At 46.7% G+C, this 18,231-nt stretch overlaps 1 protein-coding gene across 1 annotated transcript in view; it reads left to right on the top strand.

Annotated features, from left to right (window-relative positions):
• The first annotated feature begins 7,641 nt into the window (after window positions 1-7,641).
• DCC (DCC netrin 1 receptor) overlaps window positions 7,642-18,231 on the top strand; it is a 371,781-nt gene continuing 361,191 nt past the window's right edge. The window contains exons 1-6 of the mRNA XM_009637419.1: window positions 7,642-7,792; window positions 8,360-8,496; window positions 8,558-8,683; window positions 16,239-16,280; window positions 17,070-17,193; window positions 17,844-18,128. Coding sequence (XP_009635714.1) covers window positions 7,642-7,792; window positions 8,360-8,496; window positions 8,558-8,683; window positions 16,239-16,280; window positions 17,070-17,193; window positions 17,844-18,128 — 865 coding nt within the window. The remainder of the gene's footprint in view (window positions 7,793-8,359; window positions 8,497-8,557; window positions 8,684-16,238; window positions 16,281-17,069; window positions 17,194-17,843; window positions 18,129-18,231) is intronic.

Genomic DNA, 18,231 nt, shown 5'->3' with positions numbered 1-18,231 from the left:
ATCAGTTTGCAAGATTAAACAGAATTTTTCCAGCTAGAAGAATGGGTTCAAATGCCAGGAGGAGGATGTTTTGATGGATAAAGGAGCTGCAGGAAGCATCTCTGCTGTGGTAAAAAGGCAAAAGGGTTTACGCACGTGACTTTGGGCTTAGCGATGGGGAAGGAGTTGGCAGAAAGGGAAAGGTGGGTGGGTAAGAGATGGTTAATCTGGGTTACGGATTGCTGAAGTTACGGAGCAAGGTCTTGCGGCTCTTTTTTTCAGTACTTATAACCACCTATTTTCTGAACCTGTATCTGCCAGCCCTAGCATCAACACATAGATTTGAACTGGCATTACAACAATGTAATCATATTTCTCTTCTTTCTTAACTCAAACCTGTGGCTATGTTGCATATTCATAGTAAAAGAGCATTCCCAATTTTAGAAAGATACTTTTGGGAGTTGGGGTATACAATTACGTTTGTCCATCACGTAGTCCAGAGCCACACAATGCTGCTTTTGCGTATTCTTTCTGGGTTTTTAAGATGAAGATCGAGGCAGGCTACTGCAAAATATGCTTGAAAACGTCGAGTAAAATTCATTCCCTGCAGATGCTAAAGGGTAAACTCGGATGGAGGGGAATAGGTGTGTGCGTTCGCTTTGCATTTCCTTGGTACTGCTGAAAAATATATTTGTCTCCTTCTAATGTGGTCATGCGTGCTGGAAAATCCTGGGATATTTGTGTTATTTGTCAGTAAAAAATTTTGTATAATGAATTTCCAAATTGCTTGAAGAGGGTGGAAGTCGCTGCATTAGCGTGGGCTGGCAGAAGCTCTTTGGTTTTGCAACGGGATGAAGTTGGGAAATGTCAAAATCTTGTTTCAGACAGGAGAGAGGCAGCTGTGCTTGTTTCCAACCGGGATTTGTATTCTGGAGCAAGGGAGGCTTTTAAAAGAAGTTTGCAAAGTGCTTGGTTCCAGTGTGGTCGCCTCCGCGAAGAAGAGAAAACAGGGCGAGCACAAATGCGGATCTGAGGCTGATTACGAGAGAGGCAGGGCAGGTAAAGCAGCAACGTGGTTGATTTGGGAGCGATATTCTCAAGCTCTGCTGTTGGCAAAACCAGATTTGACGCATGGGTGAGAGCTCATTCCTATGCACAGGCCGGGTATGGGGGCTTCGGCGAGCGCACGCTGTTTGCTCGGGTCGGCTGAGTCGCCTCTTGCTGCCGGCCGGGGTGGGATTCGTGCCAAGAGCAAATGGGAAGCAAACTTCCCTCTTCCCCGTGCCCGTCGCTACGGCTTTTCTGGAACGTGGAGGCTTCAGCGTTCTGGTGCCGGTGAACAGCAGGACTCTATCAGCGTGTTTCTGGCTTTTAATGGCGAGTAAATTGTCGTGCAATAGGCGCCAGTGTTCAGTGGTGACTGGGAGGTAGCAACCCCGTGAGTTAAACATCTTAAATGGAAAATCTTTTTTTTTTTTCTTCCTTGCTTCAGTTCCAGGATAGAGTCTATCAGCGTGTTTCTGGCTTTTAATGGCGAGTACATTGTCGTGCAATAGGCGCCAGTGTTCAGCGGTGACTGGGAGGTAGCAACCCCGTGAGTTAAGCATCTTAAATGGAAAATCTTTTTTTTTTCTTCCTTGCTTCAGTTCCAGGACAGAGGTAAGATCGCCTGAATTTTAGGGTAATGCCTCGCATCAGGAGATAGCGCAACGTTTTCTCAGCGAGGTCCCATTCCTTGCTCCCAGTTGTGCAGAGGGAGAGAACAACGCATGGAGAACTGACTTTCCTCAAGTCACCTCCCAAACCAAAAAGAGAAGCTATGAAGTATCAGGAGGGCTGCAAAACACCGGTCCCATTGGGTGGCGCTGCTTTTCCTGCCCACAAACCACCCTGGTGTACGCCGGAGACGCGGTGCTGGGCGTCCGCCTCTCTCTTGCCCATGTCCATGAAGAGGTGGTTGGAGTCTTGTAGCCTTGCCATGTTGTGATAGGAGTCCTGGGGACGCATGGGTCTTGGAATAAATCGTGTGCCAGGGCTGAGGTAGCGTCAGCCGTGCAGCTCCAGAGCTGCCTGTGAGCTGGTGGGCGGGAGAGCCCAACGGGAGCTCAGCGCCAACCGGGTCCGTGCCCTGCCAGAATTGCCACGGACCAAGCAAAAAAACACAATGAGAAACCATCACACTGAAAAATTCCCAAGCAGCTCTCATGTAATATAAATGATGTTTTTCAGTTTTTCCTTCCAGGGGAAAATTGTGAAGCTTCACGAGTCAATTAACACTTTATAAATTATTTTGAGATCAGTGGATAAATAGCTGTATGTAAATGCATTGTATATTACCTGCAAAAGCTAAAAAGGTGCCACTGTGCCTTTTAACTCCTCTCATCCCGTTTTTTCTCTCTGATTTGATTTATTTGCACTTAACATCCTTTTTGATGTTAAAGACTGATTTTGAACAGCTCCTTCCAAAATGCTGGCCTTCCTACTTGGGGAAGGAAGGACAAAGATGATTTTTTCTCCCCTGATTTGACAAGGCCACCCGAGTTGCACTTGGGGGCAACTTTATTGTGTGCTAAGTGCCTCTGGTACCACCACAATATATCCTTGTGTGACCCTGCCGTACGGAGCAGAGAAATGCGAGCGTAGAACATAAGTGTTCCGCATACGGTCCTAAGGAAGGAGGGGAAACGAGGATAACCGTGTAGAAAACAACACTGCGGCATTCGCTGGGGCGGTTTGGTTCGATGTAACCTAGCCTGTGCTACTGATAAAAAAGCAAACTTGAAGTCGGAGATGCTGAGCTATAAAATATTTGAGTTCCTTATTGGTGCTGAAGGCTACTGCTGATTTATCTTAGATTTGTGGTAAAGCATGACAATGCCGTAGTATTCAACTAGAATGGAGCTAGCAGGTTGCTGCATTTTAATGGACTGTGGTTTCCAGTGATGTTATTACTGTTATCGTTGTTATCATTTTCTTGCCGGGAAGAGCCTAAGCCCTGTCAGAACAGACCATTTTATCAGCAGAGATTTGTTGGTGCTATGGGCAAGAAAGTGGCCCATGATAGAAAGGAGCGTCCCATTAAAGTCAGTAGCACTTAAGTCACCGAGAACGTGTACATAAATAAAGCAGGGTTTGACTCCACGCGTACAAGAGTTTCAAGACTAGCCAGTGGTTTTTCCTGGGCGCCAGGACAGCGTTTGATCTCCTGAGGTGGAGGTTGGCCAAGGCCAGGACACCACGCAGCAGGTACCGCTTGCCGGCTGGATCCCACCCTTCTCCTCCTCTGCCTCGCCAGCTTTGCGGCAGCGCGTCGCAGTTGGGAACGGGTACCTCGGTCGCTCCTCTTGGCTAAATGGTTTTGTGAACTGAAATGGCGTACATCGTAAAGCCTGGGGTAACCTTGTTAGTCCTTACATGGTCCCTGTGGAAGGGGGAGGGAGGGGATGCTCTGCTCGAGGACATGTGCCAATGGAAGATAAAGCACGCATGAAAGCCAGGGAAGGCATTGGGGACTGGATTATTCCGCAGTTGATGGATTGGTGTTAGATGGTTTCTCATGGTTTAATTTCAATACTTTTTTTTTTATTCTCCTTCTCTTTTTCCAAATTTTTTGCCCTGGCTGTTGCTAAAACATCTGTTGCTTGTCCTCAAGGCAATGAATCTGCAGGGCTTTGTCTTGCTCCTCCAGTTTTGTCCATACCAGACAGACCTGCTTCAGCAAGTAATGGCAGATGTGAGCTGGAAAACAGCAAGGACCAGTTTCTGTGCAGTGTTGCACCTGTACCCCGTTGTGTGAACCATTTGCCCTTCTGCCGCAATCAAACGAGCCAACTTAAATTGTGCTTTAGACAGATGAGTTTGTCTTTGCATGGATAGAATCATAGAATTGTTTAGGTTGGCAAAGCCCTTTCAGATCCCCCAGCCCAAATGTTCCCCTACCCCTGCCCTCCCACCCCCAAACCCTGGCCCTCAGCACCACTTCTGCCCGGCTGTTAAATCCCCCCAGGGGTGGGGACTCAACCCCTTCCCTGGGCAGCCCCTTCTAGTGCTTGACAACCCTTTGGGGAAGAAATTTTGCCCAGTGTCCAACCTAAATCTTCCCTGGATAGGAGCAAGGAGGGAGCTTGCCCAGCCCAGGAAGGCTGGGGGGAGGTGAAGAGCTGGTTTGTACCAGCCCGTGGCTGATGGGGAGCAGCAGGTCGCTGCAGAGGATGAGCTCTCCTCTTCCCTGCCTTCCCAAAGGGCTGAAGTTTGAGCTAGAAGCTACCATTGTCCAGATCTAGGGCTGCGTTCAGCAAATTAGGACACGGAGCTGAGCTCAGATATGACCTGAACTGGCAGCCTAGCATATGCTTTATGTATGTATTTTAGAATAAAATGGGGAAAATACAGGCAAATAATGTCCATGTGTGAGGAATACAGATTCTGGCTGGTTTCTCTCCCCTCTGGCATTTGGTCAGAAGCATTTTGCCGGCGTGGCACTACGTTAGCTGGCAGTTCTCACATCCCTTTCCTTGCACTTCACTTCTTTTTTCCACTTATACCTGCAGCACCCCGTGCCTAGGCTGCACTGAACCGGTCCCGTGTGTGTTTTTGTGTTTAATAACGGGGAACAACAGAGCCCTACCACCCATTGGGGCCCCTGGGAATTGCCGGAACGCAAATACCGCTGCTGCTAAACGGTTACTTATACACAGCGATAGCCGGTGATTTAGGGTTGCCTGCTAATGTTCCATAAAATGCCAACTGGGTCTGCGTTTCTCCAGTTGGTATTTGCCTCTGCCTGCATTTCTTCCAGTTTAACGGCCATAGAGAGTACGCTGTGCTCAGTTAATTCATTTATTGCGCTGTATTTCAGGATTGGACTTCGACATGCTTTTACCAAATTTGTCTCATAAAAAAAAAAAACCCTCACGTGATTCAAACGCTTTGCTGGCCTACAGATACATTAGTAAATCTGTCAAGCCCAAATTATGAACTGGTTTTAGTGGCTTTCCCGAGGAAGCCACTGATTGCTTGGAGGTAGGGGCGACGGTAATTTTGCTGGTTTAAATGATGGGGGAAAAGAGGGTGGAGGCTGAGTCTTAATGTGGGGGAAAAGCATATTTAAATAGAGCTCCCATAAATAAATACATACTACAGGCTTATGAGGAATTGATTATTTTAGAAAAATATTGCTACCTGTAATGGTAAAACAATTATATCCTGATTTCTTATGCGTTCCGCTGTGTAGCGTGTGATGTCTTCCCTAATACGGATCATACACTGTTGCAATTTGTCTTTGAAGACAAATTAAAAAAAAAAAAATAAAGCCAATTTAATTAAAAAAAAAAATAAAATGGCAAATTCTTGTATTTTGGGCATAATTTTAGTAACGAAGGGTGGGGGGGTATTGACTGGTTGTCCTTAACCTTTAGCTTTGTGATCCTTATGACCAGCAGAAAACACAGGCTTTTACGCAATAAGGGGAAGGATGGAGCCAAAATGAAAGATCTAAAAAATGTGAAAGTAAGTTGAAAAGTGTTAGCCAACTGAGAAAAATAATTTAACATCCCATTTAATGTCTCATTTAAGTCTCATATTATTTCTGACAATGTGGTTTGCTGCATGACTTTGAGTTTCCGGATGGGCACCGCAGTATCGCGTGTAATCTGTCAGAATTGCTTTTCCAATTAATTTGTTCTCTCTCCACCTTCCTCTAGTTTTTTTTTTTTTCCTGTCAGGTAAAATATCTGTGTGGCTTTATATCCTCACGTGAAGAGGACGTAAGAAGGAAGGAGTTGAGTGTTTGAGGCTACGTGTTGTCCCGTGGGTGTGTGTATGAGGTGTGCTGTCTCCAAGCACGTTGCTGGTCCCCGTTGGCCCATGGTCAACCATGGGCTGAGGGAAGTTCCCACCTTCCAAGGATGCTGTAGGGACAAATACAGTCACGTCTGCGGTGCTCAGATCTCACTGTGACAAACCCACCGGGAAGCGGGTATGATAAATAAAGTTGGTGGATATGCTTTGAACCTTCTTAGTGGCTGGAATGAGACAAGACAGAACTGAAGTGTGCTTTCGTGCAGCGTGTCTGGTTTAGAGAAAAGAAAAACTTTTAGGGTTGTGTGGTTGTTTTTTTTTTCCTCAGTGTCTTTTGAAGTATGTTGCAGCGCTTGAGAGAACGAATGCCTCCTTCGGCATGGTTAAAGCTATCAAGGACTGAGCTGCTTCACATCCCGTGGGTTTGCATCCAATGTCTAACCATCCTGTTGGTCTCATCTTTATTAATGATGTAACGTATTTCCAGCCCATGCTTGTGGAGTCAAAAGCTTGATAGTGATACTCTTGAAAGCTTGTCCAAACAGGGTTCCCTGACTTGTAGAGTCCCTTTAATCACTGGCGGCGTGTCCTGCCCCTGGGGAACCGCAGTTAGCTTTAGCAGAATAAATGGCTTTCAAAGATTTGCACCAGGCAAGAGCTGTGAAAATGGCTGCCCACTGAAACAAACCCTAAAAGCATAAAAGAGCTGCAAGTAAGTAAAATGGAGAGCAGCCAGAACTTCTCGGGTGTTGCATTTGCGTCTTCTGCTCCAGTGTTCCCCGTCTCCTTCATTTATTTATCACTGGTTGGCACAATCCTCTCTGCATCTTAGAATCACAGAATCATTTGGGTTGGGAAAGCCCTTCCAGATGACCAAGCCCAACCATTCCCCTGCCCCTGCCATCCCACCACTAAACCCCGTCCCTAAGCCAGCTCGGCTGCCCGGCTGTTAAATCCCCCCAGGGGTGGGGACTCGACCCCTTCCCTGGGCAGCCCCTTCCAGTGCCTGACAGCCCCAAGGGGAAGGAATTGTTCCCCATGGCCAACCTCACCCTGCCCTGGCACAATTTGAGGCCATGTCCCCTTGTCCTATTGCCCGTTACCTGGGAGAAGAGACCGACCCCCACCATCTTCTCCCAAGGAACCCCAGTGCTTGGGCTCTCTGGCCTCTTTCTCTGCGTCCAGGCACTTAAGAGCCACATATACCTTGCATGCTTATACATCGCACCCTGCGTGTGTGAGATGCCCTATGCTTGCACTCGATGAGTTAAAATAAATTTCTCCTTGTGCTTCTGAAGCTTTTGACATCTCTGATGAATCTTTCTTCTTGCAAAGGGTTTGCTCCACTGTCTGTCCCAGTCCTTGAGAAAGTCTGGGCTCCAGCACAAGTGAGATGAATGTCTGCTGGAGATGAGTGGTATTTGACAACTGAGAGTTTTGAATTGATCTTTTCTTTAAATAGATATCATGACCCCGTGCCATTAAGTGCCTCCAAACTAGAGGGCTGAAGCCTTGAACTTGATTTGATCTTCTATGGATAGGGGAGGAGGGAGCAGCAAAAAGACACCTTTGGCTGTGAGCTCCTTTAGTAGCAATTTATATATGTTTTGGCTCTTCAAAACACTGTGGAAGGGTAGTCCATGAACTGGATTAGGGGAGAGGAAGGGAACATAACAGAAACGTGGTCTGTGCTGCCTAGGCAGAATCTGTTCTTCATGGCAGCAGAGTCCTGCCCCTCCTTCCTCTGAACAGATTGACCTTCGATTTGTCACAACTGGTCTGTCGCATCAGAAACACCGACTTGCCTTTGTTGGAGAATAAACCACAGCTCATGCCACGCTAGACATTTCGGATTTCTGAAAGATGAGGCTCAAAGCCGACAGCCAGATTCAGAAGCTGCAATGGATAAGGTTTGCACGGTACGAGAGGTTTGCGGTGGTCTTACAGACCGCAGTGACCCTGACCGCATCTGTCGGAGGAACTAGCGATGTCGTGCCGTGCAAGCCTCGCTCGGGTAATGGCTTCCCGGTGCATTTGGTGTCGTTTCGACGGGGTTTCAGCTCTGTTGTTCCGTGGTACCGCTCAGCTCAGTGCTGGCGGCGGCGGCGGCCCAGGAGCGATCCCTGCTCGTTGGTACTTCCTTCCTCCAGAGCTGGGGATGCCTCTGTTCCTGCTTGAAGACTCTTGGTTTATTGGAAGGTGTGGCTGGATTTACACCTACTTACTCTGAAGGTCTTTTCAAGGTGGTCCTGAAGTACTTTAAATGAGGCAAGTCACAGAAATAGGATGTTACATTTGTAGACTGTTAGGTCAAGAGATTGCTGGTCCGCTCGGGGCATCTTAATACTGCGGTGGGTTATGAAAGCAAAGTCATTGCTCCAAGTGCAGGGCTTTAAATTTACTGGACTAAGCGATGTTAGCACCAGTGAACTCCCAGTGCACGGCGCACAAATGAGAGCGCCTACATTTTTTATTGTTTTAATTAGGGATTTTGAATTACGGCCCTTTTTAGGTCCTTCAGCAGTAAAAAAAAAAAAAAAAAGCCTATTTCCTTGTTGTTTATTTCCTGTTTGAGGAGCAGATTTGATGATTTCATTGGCGACTGGCGGGAAGCCTGTGCTGCTGGCTGGCTGCAAGCCACGAGCGCTGGCAAGAGCGGCCGACGGGAAGATGAAGAGATTTACACCCTCTGATTTGTGTATTAACAGGGGCCAAGCGGTAGGTGGGCTTGGCGGCGGACGATAAAAATTTAGGGTAGTATTTCTTTTCCCCCATGCAGGTGTATTGTGCCACTGTGAATGGCAGGGTGTTACTGAGCGTATCACGTAGGCTCGTTAATAAATACGAGCGGTTTCGTTGCTTTGAATATCTCCTGCGCTTTTTCCCCCTTCTCATTGAGAAATCGGTAAATAGTCTTAAGCTGAAAACCGTGGCTGTGTCTTGTAGAAATTGAGATTGGACCGAAATCCAACGCACTGAGTGCATTGCCATGGAGAGGTACAGGCGGGGAGCTCCGGAGACTTCGTGTTTTGCCGGTGGCTCTAGGAAGGTCATCATTTCAAGCCGTGATCTTGAAGAATGACAAATTTGGTTCTCATGAACTCTGCAATGCTGAAAAAGCCGTATAATGAAGAGAAAAGCAATCTCGAGGGTTGTACTCGAATGATTCAGTTAAAACGGAAATTTTTGTTGTTCCGAACGTATCCTGCGTGGTTGGGGGATGCTCAGGCCCAACAGCTTTCTGCTAGTGCTTCGAATCAGATGGAAAGATCTGCGAAGACTAAGCAGAACTGACCATGAAGGCATTGAATCCTTGATGAAAATCCCCCTACAGCATAAATACACGTGGATGGGAAAAAATAGATTGTTTCCATGCGTTATGCAGAGCGAAGCCGGCAAGCGAGCCGCATGAAAGGTGACAAGTAAATTAGATTTTAAAATTCTTGCAGTTTTGATAATCTGAGCTGACATCAGTAATGCAGGTTAGGGAAAAGTCGTTTTTCTGAAAAATAAGTTCATTTATTTCCTGTGATAGGTAAGAGGCATCAAAGGGCAGATCCTGGCTCCATCTTCCTTCAGCCAGCCTTTCTTGGCGGAATTAGATTGCTGCGAAGAACCGATGCTATAATATTTGTAATGGACTCTACACACCAGGAGAGAATTGCTGTACTGGAGGAGGTCTTGATGTGCTCCCGTACCAGAAAAGGGGAAATTTTCTTCCTATGTAGGATGTTCTGAATTGTCTATTCATGAGTTATGGTTTCTCTCTCATCAACGGCGAGTTCAGCAGCACTTGTGTGACCGTGTCCTCGTGAGGGAAGGGTGGGGGGGAGGAATAGATGGCTTCTGACCTTCCCCTCTGTGTGGGTTAAGAGGAGACATGGTGGCTCTCCTGGCATTATATGAGGAAGCTGGCCTAACGGTAAATTCATCGGGATTAAAACCTGAAAAGGTGAGGATGCCTGGGGAACTGAGGCGCTTCTGTGGCTAAGTAGCATCAGGGTTGGAACACAGCTTTAAGTGTTCGAGCCTAAACTCTCCCCTAAATTCTCTCTTATATGTCTATTTATATTTGTATATATATTATATAGCTTAGGGCCAGGGTTTGGGGGAGGGATGGCAGGGGTAGGGGAACGGTTGGGCTGGGGGATCTGAAAGGGCTTTTCCAACCTAAACAATTCCATGATTCTGTATATATATACGCTGCTGCTTTTACAGTCAACTATAAAATCTGTGCCTCCTTGGTTTTTCTTTTTTTTTTTTTTTTTTTTTTTTTTTTTTTTGACTTGGTTATCAGTTGGCCCAGTACAGAGATTCCCTCCAGAGCTGTGCTACTATTTGAGGTCAGCTAAATTCTCCTCCTCCCCGCAAAAGGGCTGCAGAGAGAGAATTGCAGGGACTGCCCCTTTCAGTTTTCACGGAGGATCTCCGAGGGCTATCTAAAACCTAGAGGACTTCACAGCAAGAACATCAAGATGCATTTGCCAGAAGGATAATTGAATGCTAAGTACAAGTTGCAGAAATAATTGTCTCGCCCTGAAACGCATAGGCTAAAAAAGCGATCGTCGTTTGGCTCTCCTGAAATAAGGCCAAATGCTTTGTTTGGCTTGGAGTTTGGGATGAATCTGGCACAAGGCAGGATGAGTCACTCCTCAATCCCAAAGCAATGAGACACACGCTAAGAGGACAGCAGAAAAGCATGTTAAGTAGATATATTTTTTGACACTTTTCTAATGAAGATCAAACATAAAAGTGTCTGTTTAAACTCTTCCTTTGTTGTTTTCTTCTTAGGGCATCTGGTGATGGTGGTCCCCAAATTTTCTTTTCCAGGAGTACATTTTCAGTCCCTCTTCAGTAGAGCCCACAGCCTTGAATTGTGCTTCAAGCTCATTCCCTTACGAGGATTTTTTTCCTTTCTGCTCAAAACCAGAGAACTCAGCATGAACCCAACCTTCCCTTCCCTCCTGGGCTGTCCCCAAACTGTGTTCCACTTTGTGGGTACCCCAAAAGAAACTCCCACTCAGTTTTTATAGGAAGGAAATTGGTATATTTAGAGAAGAGCTTGGGAAAGCCTGGTTTGAACCCTTGCCTACCTTGGAGTTCTCCTGTGACCTTGAGCGAGCAAGTCAGTGACTATAGAGCTTCCAAAAGTACCTAAAAAGCCCGAGGAACTCTTCTCAGTTAGAAGCTGCCACGTTTTATAAGCCAGTAGGATGCCAGTTTCTGCGGCTTTGCTGCCTTTCAGTATTTTAAACTCTTAGAGACTCAGTTCCTCGTCTATGAAATTGGAATGGTATTATCTCTTGTTTACATAATACAAACTAAAGACTGATGATGCACTTGTATTTTGTATGTATATATGCATACATATATAAAATAGTTGAAATAATTGTGTACATAAGTCTGTAACTCGCTGGACTTTGGTTAATCTGGAGCTGTTTGGACCTGGCTCCCGCTGCGCTTCGTAAGTAATTACTTGGATCTCGATACACGGTTTTAATGCCAAGGCCGTGTTGATCCTTATCTCCTGCAGACAGGGCCATAGACCGGCGTCACCCTTGTTGAAGGCTGACTACTTAAATCAAACTTCCAGACTTTAAACTGTTTCTGTTCTCCCTTTGGTTGCGGCTCCTGGATGCTCAGCGGCGCAGGCAGCTGCATTTCAGCATCTCCTGCGATGGTGGGTTGCTGCAGAAATAACACCCAAAACCCAGGGAAAAGAAAAGATAGCAAATTAGAGTTGTTATAAGTTTAGTTCTGAGGATGCAGTGTTGCTCTCTTTCTCTGAAATTCTCAGATACTTTTCAATATCTTATCTTTTGATGGAATGATTTAGGATACAGTTGATACGCCATGTTGACAGAATCATCATTACCCATAACTTAACGTTCTTTCAAGCAGCCATATTAACTTCTAGTTAAGTTTGCTTACTTGCATCTCCAGTCAGGAGAAATCAAGGCAATGATAAGCTCATATCCTAAATCACACGCATCAGAGTCCAGTTTCCCTGTTTCATGGAGAATTTGAATGCGATGTGACCTACCAACGGGGGGACAGTGTCCGTGCGTTGCAGTCGGAATTGTCCTAGTTTGTGTTCAAGGGTGAAGTTTCGCAGGATTCAGATGTGTTCTGCATAGCCAGAATACTGAGTGTGCTTCGGATTTAAAAAAACAGAAGGAATAAAAGGTCATCCTGCCTTATATGTAGTAGTCATGAGCTCTTAATTGATTAATCCTATCTGAGTATTAATGCGATCAATATGTAGTCACCTAATTTAGGTGACCCCCGTGGGTTCCCCAGCCAGGTGAAGACAAGAGTGGAAAGCCCCACGCTCTGCACTTGACTATGTAGGAAGCCTTGGGAGATGGGCAGTCTAATTTAGGCGTAAAGGACAAATGCTCCCACATTAACGATGTTTATATATTTTTAGCATAGGTACGTGAATTTGATGAAAATTGAGCGCTAATAAGAAAAGATCACCCACGGGATCCTGTACATCGTGCCAACGGCTGAAGCAAAGAGAGCAGCTGGCAACTGGGGCTGTCAAGCAAATTAGCATCTCCTTGCTAAGATTTTGTGTTCCCTCTAGCGTACTTGGAGTATAGTCCCAGCTGGTGGTTGATCAGTATTATCTGACAAATTCAGCTCCTAGCAGGATGATGAAGCATTTCCAATGTCAGACACAAGTTTGAGGAGCAGTTGAACTTTTCTCCTGTTGAAAATAGGTAACAGTAAATTGGCCTGTGACTACTTGATGGTGTCATCTTCTGGCCTTGTCTGCTCTTGAAATACCGGCCGGCTTTCCATCCTCGGCGTCTTGGGTGGCGAGGCACCTTCCTCTCCTTCACTTCACACCGAGGTGCCCTTTGTGGCAAATTGGTTTGACTTCCATCTATATAAAGCTTAACTGCCCAAATTTCATAGATAAAAAATGCAAAGGAGTAAAATATCTTATTAATATTCATTTTATTGTAACATTAAAATCCTTCCCTTTGAATCCTTTCCATTAGGCTGACAGCCGGTACTAGGAGTGGCTGGCTGGTACCGGACTGCAGGAATTCCCTGCCTGGTAATAACTTACAGAAATATTGCTAAATGCATATTGGTAACTTTTTTTTTCTCCCCAATTATGTGGGGAGGAAAATATGTGTTTACCCGGACTTCAGCAAAGCCTTTGATAGAGTCTCCCACAGCATTCTCCTAGAGAAGCTGGCGGCTCATGGCTTGGACAAGCATATTCTTCGCTGGGTAAAAAAATCAGGCTGGATGGCTGAGCCCAGAGGGTTGTGGTGAATGGAGTTAAATCCAGTTGGCAGTGGTAACAAGTGGTGTCCCCCAGGGCGCAGTTCTGGGGCCAGTTCTGTTTAACATCTTTATCAATGACCTGGATGAGGGGATCGAGGGCACCCTCAGTCACTTTGCAGGTGACACCAAACTGGGTGGGAGTGTGGATCTGCTGGAGGGGATTTCTGGTTACATGTACTGCAAAACAAATTCTCAGCAAGGAAAAGCAGATGAAAGAGATCTCAGCTGACTGCCTCATTTTTATAACTGTATAAAACCTGTTATTTGCACACCTAGAAAATGAATAGAGAACAGCATGGTGGTGAGTGATGGACATGCATAACTTCAGATGAGGAGAGTGTCTCGGAGGAAAATCTTCCCATAAAGAACTCCCAGACAGTTATTTGCTTTATGCCGGTGGCTTCTCACAGATCCACCCTGCAGATATTCACGAGATATGTGGAGGGATTGTTTTATTCTAGCAGGTGAAAGATCAGATAAAGACGGGCCTGGAATAATCAACGTGTGTATACAGTAAAGTAATTATTAGCTACGTTCCTGCAGTAAATTCCTTGCTAGAAATATGTTCAGCTCAGGAAGACATCCCCTCCCAGAGACTGGTAGAAGTGCTGTAAATCAGTCTTTGCAGCAAAGAAAACGTTCTCTTAGGCGGCATAACCAACCAGTACCTGGGCTGCTTGTGCTGCCACGCAAGGAAGGGGCTGCCCAGGGAAGGGGTCGAGTCCCCAGCCCTGGGGGGATTTAACAGCCGGGCAGCCGAGGTGCTGAGGGCCAGGGTTTGGGGGTGGGATGGCAGGGGTAGGGGAACGGTTGGGCCTGGTGATCTGAAAGGGCTTTTCCACCCTAAATGATTCTATGATTTTCTTCTTAAGCAGAAATCTGAGCGTCCAGCTTTTAATCAGTTTAATCTGTGGGATGTACGGCTTCCAGTCCCATAGGATGGTGTTTGCAAGAAGGGCTGCAGATTATTTAGCTCCCATTTCTATGAACAAACCTTAACGCCACGCCTGTACTTGGATTATTCGGTGAAGTCTGGAGGTCTTGTTCCGATGCTTCTGCTGTGCGTTTCTCGGTGCAAATCTTTTCAGAATTGTAAATGGGAGCTAGCAAACGAAACAGAACAGAGAAGAACTAAGGTATAGCACCTTTTTGGAAACCAGCCTTTGGAAGAGAGAATTAGACAGCAGTTTTGAAAATATTTACATTTCCAGATTCACTCACCCATGCACGCTCTTTCCCATTTTCTGAAGCAAGCAGAAGGAAATCGCTCTTTTTCATTACCTTGGTTTCTTGCCCTTCAGCTATTATGTGAATTGAAAGTTGGGGGGGGGGGAAGGTCTTGTCTTGATGTTAAGTAACCTTGCAGACTTTAATTTGAAACAAACAAAGCATTTAAAGCAGTTCTTCTCCGGGGGATTGTACTGAGTGCTACTAAATTGCTGAATATTTAATAGCTAAACATGTTCCAGACCCTGAGGTCTGTCCCCCAAATGATAAGCCTTTTTATTAAGTGAACTTTAATTGCTTAATAATTGGGTCTTCTGTAAGGAAAGATGGGGAGCCTGATAGGCTGCCAACCAGAGCGCGCGTGGTAAATCGGAGCTGGGTACCGCTTCCAATTAAGTTTCCGAAGGAGGTTTGGGTGTAATGCAGGGAGGTGCATCTGCCACCCCTTGGCTACAGCGCGAAGCGTCACCGAGGCTCTGCAATGTTCAATTCCAGAGTCTGTGACTTTCCCGGAATGTATTTGCTGGTCCGTTCCCTTGAGCCAGCTCCCAACAATCTGAACATCTGTGTAGCTTCAAAACCTGTCTCTAAAATAAACCAGGAGAGCTGTTAAAGACCCAGTAATAGTTCTAAGATCTCTTATAATATGGTCCTGCAGAGAGGTGAACAAGTTTTGAACCCATGCACCAGTGCAGGCTGGGGCCTGACCTGCTGGGAAGCAGCTCTGCCAAGAGGGACCTGGGAGTCCTGGGAGACGACAAGCTGACCATGAGCCAGCAGTGTGCCCTTGGTGCCAAGAAGGCCAATGGCATCCTGGGGTGCATCAAGAGGAATGTGGCCAGCAGGGCGAGGGAGGTTCTCCTCCCCCTCTACTCTGCCCTGGTGAGACCCCACCTGGAGCTCTGGGTCCAGTTCTGGGCTCCCCAGTTCAAGAAAGATGAGGACTCCTCGAGAGAGTCCAGAGGAGGGCAACAAGGATGATGAGGGGACTGGAGCATCTCCCCTAGGAGGAAAGGCTGAGGGAGCTGGGCTTGTTCAGCCCGGAGAAGAGAAGGCTGAGAGGGGATCTCATCAACATGTACAAATATCTCAAGGGTGGGGGTCACGAGGACGGAGCCAAACTCTTCTCAGTGGTGCCCAGCGCCAGGACAAGGGGCCATGGGCACAACCTGAAGCAGAAGAGGTTCCAGTTGAACGGGAGGAAGAACTTTTTGACTGTGAGGGTGCCCGAGCCCTGGCCCAGGCTGCCCAGGGGGGCTGTGGAGGCTCCTTCTCTGGAGATCTTCAACCCCCGCCTGGACGCTGTCCTGTGCCCCCTGCTCTGGGTGAGCCTGCTTGGGCAGGGGGGTAGCACTGGGTGAGCTCCCGAGGGCCCTGCCAACCCCTGCCAGCCTGGGATTCTGTGATAACCATGGAAAAAGGTGGTTAGTGTCTTTTGACTGGGACACAACAGAAGGGGTTTTTTTCAATGTCTTGATCTGGTATGCATACGTTTTATTAGGGGTTTTTTTAAGCTTTAAAAGAAAAAGAGGTGGCATACCTGGAGAAAGGGAGATGGTGCAGAGACAGGGCAAAGCATGAGCTGGGATGGGCTGCTATGGAAGAAAAAGTCCCTCCATGGGAATTGTTTTAGTCCTGGTTTTTACAGTAAATTGTTAAATTTTGCTGTCTATCCTCCTGGAGGAGTCTACAGTTTTCAACAGCTTTCCATCACTGTTCACACCGTGTTTATCTTCAATTTTTTTGTTAATCAAAGTGTTGAATGCTTCTATTTTTCAAGCCTGCACCAGCGTTGCTGGGGGTGAAAAGCTGTTACTTATGCATCTGTGCCAATAGCTTGGCTGGAAAGTAGCATCCTCGCTGTAACGGGAACGCGTGCGAGGGCTCGTTGGGAGTGATTGCCGTTTCTTCATGCGCTTTCTTCATAGGGCAATTGGGAAATGCTGCTGCCCACGGAACCGTACGTTCACGTAGGCTCTCTTTTTCTCCTGGAGATGCCATTAGGAAGCCTTTGCTAATCCGGTTTGCCTCTTGCTAAAGGATTTCCCTGCTTCAACTCATGGGAGCGCTTCATCTGGGCTGCAAGATCTCATCCTTTAGATGTTCTGGGAGATGGGAGTGATGTGGTGGGAGGAGGAGAGCTGAGAGAAGAGATGGGTGGCCAAAATCACACCAGAAAATCGGTGTTTGAACTAGGAAATCAACTCGGGGCTCCCACTCCCATTCCTTTTTTGGTACATGATGATCATTTCCCAGTATATTGCTTTTGCTGAACGTTTCAGCAGCATTTTAACGTCTGGGAAGTTGGGGTCTTTATTCTTTGCTTCTTCAGCTTCTTAATAGCCTCTACCAACAGCTCCTTTTTGAAAGCCTTCTCCTGGCTGACATCATCTAAAAGTTGCTTGTTTCCGATATACTTTTGAGTTGCTTTTAGTGTTGTCTTTGAAGTTTTTCGCTCTGTCAAACACTTGGTGCCTGTTCACACGCACTTCTGAGTGATGGCCTTTAGTGCTATGGCCTCAAGTCGTCCTTGCAGGCAGGCGAGTGTGCCCGGCCGGGCTGGGGGCTACTGGTCAGATCATTCTAGGGACTGGTCAGGGCTAGAGCCAGAGCGGGTCCCCAAAATACGTCCACGCCACCTCTAGCACATCCCTGATCCATGCAGTTGCTTCAGCCTATCTTCTTGATTTGTCCTTCTCATACTTGGCCGGAATGAGGGCTAATTTTTTTTTCCCCCTTTTGTTTTCCTTCTTTGCAAGGTTATCTGTACTCTTTGTAAAGCAGCGATGCTTCCAGATAATGAAGTCCACGATCTTGACATCGTCTTTCGCTTGCACTTTGTGTCTTGCAGACCCCGTCCTGTTTTCGCTGACTTTTTCTTCCGTAGCAGATGAAGGACGTGGTCCTCGTGTTTTGCACCGAGGGAGGCTGGGGCGTGTGGGGCTGTGCAATTAAAGCTCCCAGCTCTGCCCTTCTGCTCTTACAAGTCAGCAACATTTCGTGGAAAACCAGACATGGGCCATTCCTCAGTTGAATTATTTGATTGTGTGACCCAAGTAACTTATTTAGCAGAGGGGTTTTTTGGAGGATTTTTCCTTTTATTTGGGGGGGAAGGAGAAATACAGCAAGATACGACGGAAACATTTTCCTGGGCTTACCTGGGTTTCGTTGTGCTTTCCTTTGAATGCCGGCCTGTTCGGAACGGTTTGTGTTGCACGGTAGCGTATTGGTACTTTGTTAAATTTGTTCCTGAGTGGGTTTGTAAGTAAGAGGTGCAATTTTTTTACTCTTTGTGTTGCTAACACATCTTTTCTTTGCTGTTAATGAGTGCAATTTAGAACGGAAAGTGTTAGTCACCCCACCATTATAGCAATCTCCAAGCAGCTTTCAGAATCTCACACTATTTATTTATTTATTTTTTAGTCTGGACTGTTTTTAACAAAATCCAAATCGGCATGGAAGCAGCGTGCAAATTCTGTTTTCAGCAGCTATATAATTGCTTTTTTTTTTTTCTTTTTTGCTTGTGTTTGCAGGACCACTGAGGTTTCTTTCCCAGACAGAATCTGTCACGGCTTTCGCAGGAGACACCATTCTGCTGAAGTGTGAAGTTGTTGGGGAGCCCATGCCTGTGGTGCACTGGCAGCGAAACCAGGAGGACTTGTTCCCGAGCCCGGCCGACGCACGGGTCGCCGTCCTACCTTCCGGAGCTTTACAGATCAGCAGGGTTCAGCACGGGGACAGCGGGATCTACAGATGCCTGGCGAAAAACCCAGCTAGTTCGAGAACTGGAAACGATGCAGAAGTCAGAGTTCTGGCAGGTAAGAACGGGACCCTTCTACCCTACCATTCTGTCTTGTCTGGTCACATCCTTTGGTTCTCTGGAAGAGCAGTCGCTCCTTCTGGGGCAGCCAGGCTGTTTTA

This window comes from Egretta garzetta, unplaced genomic scaffold (assembly GCF_000687185.1).
Source record: "Egretta garzetta isolate BGI_Z169 unplaced genomic scaffold, ASM68718v1 scaffold384, whole genome shotgun sequence".
Classification (NCBI taxonomy): Eukaryota; Metazoa; Chordata; class Aves; order Pelecaniformes; family Ardeidae; genus Egretta; species Egretta garzetta.
This window is presented reverse-complemented; position numbering and strand designations above follow the sequence as displayed.